General features: G+C 43.8%; 1 protein-coding gene across 2 annotated transcripts in view; it reads right to left on the reverse strand.

The window, feature by feature from the left end:
* Positions 1–9,612, reverse strand: part of TAF4 (TATA-box binding protein associated factor 4) — a 40,066-nt gene extending 30,454 nt beyond the window's left edge. For both annotated transcript variants that reach the window (XM_050907522.1, XM_050907523.1), the window contains exons 1-2: positions 9,297–9,612; positions 6,264–7,352 (exon numbers count right to left, since the gene is read on the reverse strand). In XM_050907522.1, coding sequence (XP_050763479.1) covers positions 6,264–7,352; positions 9,297–9,612 — 1,405 coding nt within the window. The remainder of the gene's footprint in view (positions 1–6,263; positions 7,353–9,296) is intronic.
* Between the last annotated feature and the right edge of the window lie 527 nt (positions 9,613–10,139).

Genomic DNA, 10,139 nt, shown 5'->3' on the forward strand with positions numbered 1-10,139 from the left:
CATATAGTAACAAAAAAATGTTTAACGTGTTGTGTTCTTAAGTGACTTCTATGTCCAGCTCCTGCTAAGCAGACTCTTAGTATTTGATCACACAGTTTTTATGAGAACAGAAAGCAAGCTTTCCCACTATCTTCTCTTCGCTAAAACCCAGTTAGGCTAATATCAGTATTTTCAACTGCATTCCTGAACTACTTCATACATTTTTTTAGGATTCTATTTACATATCATTTCCCAAAACAGAGAAGACAAACAATAGTAAGAGTTTTCATACACCAAAACATTTCATTTGAAGACAGTTTGTGATACCTACTAATTTGTGTCTTATCAGTGCCCAGAACTGTTGCATTTTCACCTCAGATTGCTAACTTTGCTGCAACATCCTGCGTAAGTGATTCAAGTCCTGGGCAGCATCCAAATTTGTGGTCCTCAAACCAAGACGCTACATTTTAGAAGTAACCCATATAGATTTCCAGAGATGGATAACTCGTTTAGCTCACTGAACATAGAAACACCATGTAACTTCTAGAGTAGCAGAGTGCAAAACGACTCAACAGAAATCAATCACTCGCTTCTGGTCATTGACCAGCAACCTTCATCATAAGCCTAGTGATACCTAAAAAACCCAGAAAGACCACAATCTGAAGTGTAGCTAGGCATAAGAAACAAATCCACACATGCTCTTCCAAAGGCTTTTGGGAACAACAGTATTTTCCATAACAGAACTGAACAATATGCAGTCAAAGTTAATAGCTTTCATAGCTTAACGGAATCATAATTATATTCCCATTAGAGCCTATCACTTAAAGAGACACTCTTATCAGATGTGCAAAACATCTCATGACACTCATTTTAACAAAAACAAAAAAATCCTATTGCATAGCTCTGAATCTTAAGTTCTTTGGGGTACAAAGCTAAGCATGCAGGATTCCTCAGTTATGAAAGTTGCAATAAGACCAAACACAACTTTCAATCTGGTGACATATGGCAGATCTGATGTAGCAGATTTCAAATAAAGCAAAATGTTCCTTTTGCTGATGCATGATTTGAACTTAAAATCCACCCCTCACCCAGAAGAGTTCTGCAGAAGAGATCCACAGTTATCTTTCAGAAAGAGAGATACCACTTTATGCGCCAAGTATAGGACTCCCAAGCTCTAATCTTGGCAAAATATCGATTCCCTCATGGCCTTGGGCAAGTCAGAACTTCTCTAACTTGCTCTTTCCCCCAGCTCTAAAGCAGAGTTCATACTACTTTATTTACCAACCACACAGGCATGTTGCAAGGATTAAGTTTTGTAAAATGCTTTGAAAGTAAAACATACTATAAGTACTATAAGAATCTCCTATTATCCTTGTGCATTACAGACATTATTTTTAACAAAATAGAGCCATGCCAACACAGTTAACAGGCATAATATTGGCAGCACATGCAACATACAGGGAAACTATAATCAGGATATGTTTGAACTCGCTTACTAGTCAGTGAGAAATAGAAACAACTACATTCCACTACTTCATAGTATTTCTTCTGTTCCTTTCTATATTTCTTATATTATGGAAGTCTGTAGGTTTCCTCATCTACTTATAATCCTAGTTACTTTAGGCACTTCTGGGGTGTATGTTTCAAGTAGAAAGGAACCCAAAGAATGCCGCATTCAGTATGAAAAAGTAACACAAATTGTTTTACAATGAAAAGATTGTCTGATTCTTCTCAGCCTGCCACCTTTCTCCTTTTTCTATCCACTCTCTTTTGCCCGACAGCCTAGCGCCCCAGCTCCTTACTGAAGGAAACTGAACTACTCCTGTGTAAGTTATTTTTCAGTGACTCCAGCTCCAAAAAGTATGACTGGTCAAGTCAAAAGGACCTGAACCCATGCTTTTAATTATGTATTCAGGTAGTTCTCCCATCCTAAACCCACTACAATCGAGGCCTAAGTCAGAATCCTTCTTGGATAGCTAACACAAGCTAAAAATCATCGGTTTCTACAAAAGTTAATCTTCCATTTAACACCAAGTGAAGTTTCCAGCCTCTAAGGCTGTGAAGAAAACCTTGAACATGCAAATAGATGTAGTCCATCCTCCAGGGTCTGCAGATGTATAGCACCAATGTTCTTCCAGGTACCCTTTGCTTCTAGAAAGCACCAACAGTAAGTTTAAACCAACTGTAGAGGTCAATTCCATTAATACTGTTCAGAACTCTGGAATATTCAGATTTTAAAGTAGCCCCATCAGTACCACAGTCGGGAAACGGCCCATCCTGTAGTCACCACAGAAATGGCACATGAGACGCCCTCCAGAAATAAAGTAATGAAGAAGTCTAGTCTCATCTCCTATCATCAGCTACTGGCAGATCCAACTGAGCTTTGTGAAAGTAATAAAGAAGTTTTAGTATTAGGTACAAAGCAAAACAAATCTGTGATAGCAGTTCTACTACCGCTGCACAACTGCATTACTCCTAACGAGAATACTGGTCATGATCACAGAAGTAAAAAAATTACATAAAGACAACCTATCCTATCTGTTATCTTCAAACAGATCTTGTCATAGAATCTTGTTTATTCAGGAAAAAAAAAAGTTACTCCTTAGGATCAAGCTAGCAAATTTTTGTAAGTACTAACATTCACTCAGAAGGTAAAAGAAAAGAGGGGGACGGGGAAGTGAAGGTTTCTAGATTTCAGTTTCACCTAAGCTAGTAGAGAAAACTACCCAGACCTACCAGGTCTATATTGTTCTTACTGTATACCTACAGCACTCTCTCCAACCTGCTCCTTTCTTTAAGCAGGCACCTTAAAAGCTTATGATGAGATGCCTGTACATAAAAATAAAGCAGAAGAGAGTAACAACATAAAGCATCTGCAAGAACAGAAACCAAATCTTTGAACCCTCAAGTTGAAAATACTGCTAAAGTAAGCATAAGCTCATAGATGTTGGTTTTGAAATTGTATTATAGCATTGCTGGAGAAGACAGTATTTTGAAAAGTGATTTTAAAGTACACAAGTTTTGTCATTTTACAAGATGATTCTACCATGTGTCAACAATGACCTCTAAACACTTTACAAACCCTTACATCACAAAAGATTAATCTTAGGGCATAATCTCAGTTATACTTTTCTGCAGACTTTTCTGAGCATCTGTAACAGGAGAACACTGGCTTAATGCTTTAACAAACTCACCAATTTTCCTACCTCTTACCATATTATTGTACACAACATATTTCACATTATTGCTTGAAGTACTCAGAAACAAAGAACTTCATACAATTTATTTTCAGTCACAGTTTCAAAAGATGTTGCATCTTTAAAGCAGCATTGTATAAAGAGACACTTGTGTTCCTGCCCCCTAGAAAATCATCTGACAATATTTTCATGTCTTTGCTAAGAAGCTATAAATAAGGTTATTTTGGACCTTCATTACCCAGATCTGTCCAATTGGAGCACAAAGTTCCAAACATGGGCTCCTGAAGAAAAGACTAAGCGCAATAGTCCTCTTCCTCAAAGATGTCAGTAGCGGAAAACCATTATTAATGCACAGATACTCTGAATAGTGCAGTTTCTTTGAGAAGCAATATACCAGAATCCAGTAAGGTCACAACAACTACGGCCCATTAGCTCTTCAAACATCTCTAACTTGGTCAGTCAATGTTTGTTGCACAATTGCCTTGATGCAATATAAAGCATTATTCTAAAAGTAATATATTTTAAAGAGCGTTGATTGAGCTTATTTTCCACATGCTCTTTTTAAGAGAACCATTTGAAATCTTTCAAGGTTTCTAGTTTTCCTGTCCCAGGTTAATAACACTTACTGACATTTTACATTCTGCTTTCCATAGGTGTGAAACTGTAACTGTATTTTCGAGAACTAGAAACAGTAATTCAGAGTAAGAAAATAACTATAAAACATGTGCTGCTTATTGGTCAAACCTTCCATAAGAATCTTCTTTCTAAGTGTTTGTAAATCTTAGTGTAAAAAGCAACATGTGCAGTGTATGATCTCAAGTTATTTCAAGCATGAAGTCTTACAAACTCTTATTAGCACACACTGCTAACTTTTAAAAACATAAACTTGTGAATGCAAATTTGATGCATACAGTAAATGCACAGCATACAAGCACTGCAGTTGCAGCTTCATACTACCAAACTGCCTTTAAAAATCTGGCCTATGACGCTGTAATTTGAAATACAATTTCAAAAGCATAGTCATCTATTCTCCTTTCACTATGAATGTATATGCACTCTACTAAAGATTAAAGCAGTTGCATGTGGCTAGACTTTCAGAGCTGCTTAGCCCTTGCACCTGTGAGATGTTTGTAAGAGCTCAACATCCATCAGTTCTTAAGTGTTCTGTAAGAAATACTTTATGCAAAACATTTTCAAAGTTGGCTACTTTCGCAAAGTATAAAAATGTAAACCAAAGCAATTTAAAAAAAAAAATCTGTTCCACTAAAAAAAACCCTTTCCAATATTAAGTCTGTCTTATCATGCAAGAACCCAATTTCCAATTTCTATGTATTCAGTCATGTATACTTGCTTAAGAGTCATGCTATTCTTTTGAAGTTATAAATATTTTTTAGTGTGTAGGACAGACAAGAAAAGTGTTTAATAAAAAACCTCAACTGTTTAGAACCTATATTGTTTTACTTTGATCTATCGAGACCTCCAAAGGAGCAATTTATGGTCCAGTTATGCTTAAGGACCGGCAACGCTGCTTCTAAGAGTAACACATTTCAGTATGCTATGGCAGTTTGAAAACATCAGCTACCTGGAAAAAAGGTCCCACTGGACTAAACAATAGTATTTTTCCCATAATCAGGTTTATAATGGAGTATTAGTAAAAATGTAGGTATACATGGCAATAGACTGTAACCCTGAAAAATCCTTTGATACACTGTGGCAATAAATAAATAAATAAGGCTTTTCCAGCCTATCAATCTACAAGCTTCAAATTAAGCACTGGGATTTCAAGGTCTGAGTTTTACTCCTATTTTTTAAATTAGCAACATGTGTCATTCAAATTACTCATATAGGGAATGATCTTCTATACAAAAAAACAAGGAATATTTATGCCAGTTAGAACTTAGATACACAGATTGTTTGACAGACTCCATCAAACTACATGGCATCACATACCATAGGTAGTATATTACACAAAAAGATGGTGTGTAGTAACACAGCACGGTTTATGATCCACCTTATGTGACAGGTGCCTTGCTTTAAGGTTGGTTAGGAGTTTCAATAGATGTATTTTTACTAAGACCAATTGAAATAGATGATACACAACCACCACTGATTTCATTTGGTACTAGTAGCAAAATTTAATTACTTGTTCTTTGTATACTGCCCTGAAAACAGTGAATAGTAAGAATATAGTTATTACTATATATTATTAAAAAGATAGGAAACTATGTGTAGGTTCACACAAGTATTTTCAGTTAAAAATGAAACTGGATACAAGTACAAGACTGGTTCAAAATGATAGCAAATATATAACCTTAAATCTCCAAATCTAGGATATTTAAGGAGGGACAGAACAGTTCTCAGAAAAGAAATGCTTCTCATCCTGCTTTTTCCTCACCCACTGAGTTCAGGACTAGATTCCTTGTCCAAAGATGCTCAGCACTAAGCATGAGACTAGCTACTACAAAAGCTGCAACCCTAGACACAACAGGGTGAGGTAAGGACATAGGAAGACTGCCTTTTGTATCAGAACTCCAGTGACTAAAAAGATGATCATAAGCTTCAAATCTGTGAGTTTTTAAGTCAGACTTTGAAGGTATTTAAAGCAAAAGAATGTAGTTTTCTTGTGTTATATCTGCTGCTTCTCTATTCATGAGTGCTCTGTGGTACTGGGGGCATGCAGGGACAGAGAGGGAACTGAACAGCACGCAAAGGTTATACGAACTACTGACAAAACCGCCTTAAAAGTCAAAATGCCTTACATGAAAATGAAATAGCAACATTTCACTTGATAATATTCCATTGTCACGCTTTGGCAGTTTGCAGCTTCATCTACACTCACATTGTAACAAGATAACAGGCAGAATTATTTTCAAATTATTACTGCTGAAAAGACTTTTTGGTCACCCAAAATCATATGCTAAGTAGTGGAATGCTACTATGCTACTACTCAAAACCAGACGATTCTCATTGTTAAATGTAATGCCTTTTCCGCAATTCACAATTAAACAGCACGAAATCTTATTTGCATCCCTTCCTCCCTGCAAGAAATACACTTCCAAAATAAAGCCCCTCAATTCTCTTACTTACCTGGTGGTAACTGAAAATTCTGAATGTTAGTTGGATTCTGAGGTGGCTGAGGCAAACGAGGTGCTAAAACTGTAGGAGTCAAAGTTGCTCTGATTCCACTCGTAGTTGCTGTTGGAGTCCTTGGCAGACTTTGTGCCACCGTATTGGCAGTGCCTTTAGCCATTCCTGTGGGGGTGCCAGGAGCCGCAGGAGGTATCCCACCAGGATTGGGAGCAACATTGGAGAGCCCAGCTTGCATAGTTTGCCCAATAATCATGTTACCCCCTGTAGTACTGGGCTGGCCACCAGTAGCCAGCGTCTGCTGTTGGGATACTGCCTGGACTATAGTTTTAGGAGACTCAGATTTGATGACCTGTGTGGCGGGAGCTGCTGGCACAGTGGAACCAGACTGGCTGTTCACAAGCGATGTCTGGAGGGCAACTCCAGATCCCACAGTGGCTGTAGCAACAGCAGGAAAACTCCCCACACTGATGGTTGAATTGATCACAGTATTGCTCCCATTTTGAGTGGCTGCACCAGCTGCAGCTACTGTGGGTCCTGCTGTGTGAATCGGTGGCCTCACAAGTGTTACCGTAGGCGCGCCGGTTCCAATGCTCGGTGGTGGCTGCGACGAGATAACTGTGGGCGAGGAGGAAGATGCAGAGGACACAGCAGTATTAAGGAAAGAAGTCTGGATGACAGTGTTGGAAGCTGATGGCAAAACAGCATTAACAGTATTTCCTTTCCCCACAGATCCAGGTCCATTGTTAACGAGAGGGGCCACAGCAGGTGCAGAAGCGGGGTTAGCAGTCACAGGAGTCCCAGAGAAAGCAGCACTTCCTGTATGGTGAGAGTTCATCACCACGTTACTCCCATTCAAAGTTTGCACTGTTGTGGTCCCAATCTTGCCATTCCTGGTGGACAAGGCAGTTGCCATGGTGCTGATAACCACCGATTTGCCCTGACTGAGGGTCCCTGGAGCAGCAGTGACTTCAGATCCTCCTGCTGCTGCAGTGGTGGTGCTGGTGCTCGTCGTGGTGGCTCCATCCAGAGCTGAAGTCTGGGACCTGGTGTTATGATTAATCACGCCCCCTTGCACTCCTCCTGCTCCTGCAAAACAACAACAAGGTTAAACAGAGAATGAGCAAGAAGAGAAGTCCAGTGAGGACAGAATGTTGTCCCTCATCACCAAGTCTTCTCCATCTCCCAGGCTGCCTGCCTGGAGCCAAGAAAACGGGACAGAGTACAAACTGAAGATGGCTTTGAAGACATTATCTTGAAGCCGTCAATTTCCCACCAAAGACTGGCAGATTCAATATGAATTGGAACACCCCTGCTTTCAACGCTACAGTAAGACAAAATAGGGAAAACAGATTTGATATGAATCAAGAGAAGGGAGGAGGAAGATCATCTTAGACCTCTTCCCCATTCTAGAACCTGACATCACATTTAGCAATGGGACTGCAACTGCAAGGAGGGAAAAATGGCAATGGAAGACATAATAAGACATACTCCCTGTGCCCAGCACACATTACCCTCTAATCCTTTCATCTCCCACAGAGTAAGTCAGTTAGATCAGGAGGCTCAACAACAGCAAAATATGAAAAAGTGAAAGGAAAAAACATCGGCCTGGCAAGATAAGAAGTACTGCAAGGCCTGGAGTAGGTTACCAGAAGACCCCTCCACTTTATTACAGAATCTGTTCTTCTGGATCTGAAGTTCCCACAGCCAGAGATAGTTAAATAAATAAAAAGCAAAGCTGGTTTTGAGAAGGGACAATATGATGGAGCTTCTTGTCCTGAATAATCCTCATGCCCCTTGATGAGGCCTGGTGTTATCACAAGTACAATCACACACAGTCCAGGTCCTGGCCCTAAGGAGACAGAAATGGGAAAAGAATAGTGACAGACAGATACTGAGATGCACGTTATAAGGGTTAAGGAGATCCTCCTAGAAGAGCTTCATTAATCGTAACAGAAGGTCTGTAATATCTTCTTACACTTCAGCAACAAGAAAGCAAGCAAAAAAAAAAAGGGGGGGGGAGGGGAGGAATTGCAGAGATATTCTGGGGAGACATTTTTTTTAATTCCCCTGAATAACAGCTTCCCTCCATTCTCATGTAGTGAGCCCTCAGTCCCAGCCTTCACGCTATCCCCCTACAATCTCCACAACACGAAGAGGGGGAATATTCCCAGGTAGCTACAGGGAGTGGGTGGGTGGGAGAAGACATTGTACAAGGTGGGGTGCTGTGGCCTGAATTCCCCCCCTTCCTGGGACCTGGTGTTGTGACAACACCCCCTTGAGGGCAGAGGAGGAATGAGAGGTGTTGAATGCCCCCTCCAAGCCCCTGGAACAAGGGAGGGGGTGGGGGAGGAATATCCAGGCAGGCAGATATGGGGGGAAGCATTTTGAGGGACTTCCTCCCCTTGAAATCCCCCCTCGCTTCCTCCTCTACAGGAAATAGGTGTCATGATTAATAACACCCCCTTGCACTTCAGCAACAGAGAAGGGGGAGGGGAAGGAGCATTTACACAGACAGCTAAGGCGGCATTATCAAGAGGGAATCCCCCCCCCTAACCTCCACCCCTGGAAAGGGAAGGGGAGCCGTCACAGACGGCACGGGAGGCACAGTCATTACCAAGGGGGTGGGCTCTGCCTCCCTCAGCCCCCGAGATTAAGAGAGCCCTTTTACACTCCAGCAACAAGGGCAGGAAAAGAAGAGGGGACCGGCAGAGTCACGGTCGGGCACTACCGGCTTATTCTGCGGGGAGGCTGCCCCCACACATGATAAAACACCCTCTAGTAAGCAGAAGCGAGGAGGGAAAATAAAGGGGAGGGAGCAGAGGCGCGGATACACACCGAGGGGGCATGATGAGGGGAGGCTCTCCCCCATATGATCGATACCACCCTTTGCACTCCCGCTCCTGCCACAGCGAGAAGGAGGAGAGAGGGAAAAGGGGGGAAAGCAGTGAGGGAAGGAGGCAGCCGGAGCTGGGGAGTGGGGGGAGGGGAGGGCCCCTCTCCCTCAGAGCCCCCCACCCCTGCCCATGTTACCTGCTTTTGTGATCTCTGGGGCACTCAGTCCCATCTTGCTGCTGCTGCTGCTCTCTGTTTGGGCATTAGCATTGCCTCCTACTACTACTCCTCCAGGGCTAGGGCTAGGGCTGCTGCTGCTACTGCTGCTGCTCACAACATGGTTCCCCAGCAGCCCCCCAGCGGCCCTCAGGGGCTCCTGCGCCTTGTGGTGCTGGTGGTGGTGGCCGGAGGCCGCCAGCTGGGACTCCAGGGAGCCCACCAGGTCGCTCACCACCTTCTCATCCACCTCCGTGTTCAGGAAAACCTCATCCAGCAGATCCGAGCCCGCCGCCATCTTTTTTTTGGAGGGTTCCTGTGAGCTGCTCCCTCCTCCCCCCCCTCCCCTTTCACTCCTCCCTCCCTCCCCCCACCCCACACACACACTCGGCCCCGCCAACTGCGCAGGCGCGCGCGCCCAGCCTCACATCACCGGCCGGAGAGGGATTCCGCCCGCCGCTGATTGGCCGGCGGCCGCCTATAAAAGGCGGGGCAAATGGCTGCGAGCGCTTAGTTGGGAGTCGGGCGGCAGCGGCTCGGCGGCGGCGCGGCGGCCGGGGGCGGGCGAGGGGGGCGGGCGGCGCGGGGCGGCGGGCCGCGGCTGTAGGCGCGGGCGAGGCCGTGCGGGCGGGCGGCGGAGCGGCGGGGGCGGCCGCGGCTCTTTGTCTGCCTCGGCCCAAAATGGCTGCATGTTTCCCTGCTGCTCCCTGCGTCCGGGTCTCCCCCGCCGGCGCGAGTCTGAAGGGCGCCCCACACCTGTGCCAGCTGCGTGTAACTGATCCACCGGCGGCGCGGGAGGGGGGGCGGAGGGCGGGCGGGCGGCCG

This window comes from Gymnogyps californianus, chromosome 17 (genome assembly GCF_018139145.2).
Source record: "Gymnogyps californianus isolate 813 chromosome 17, ASM1813914v2, whole genome shotgun sequence".
Lineage (NCBI taxonomy): Eukaryota > Metazoa > Chordata > Aves > Accipitriformes > Cathartidae > Gymnogyps > Gymnogyps californianus.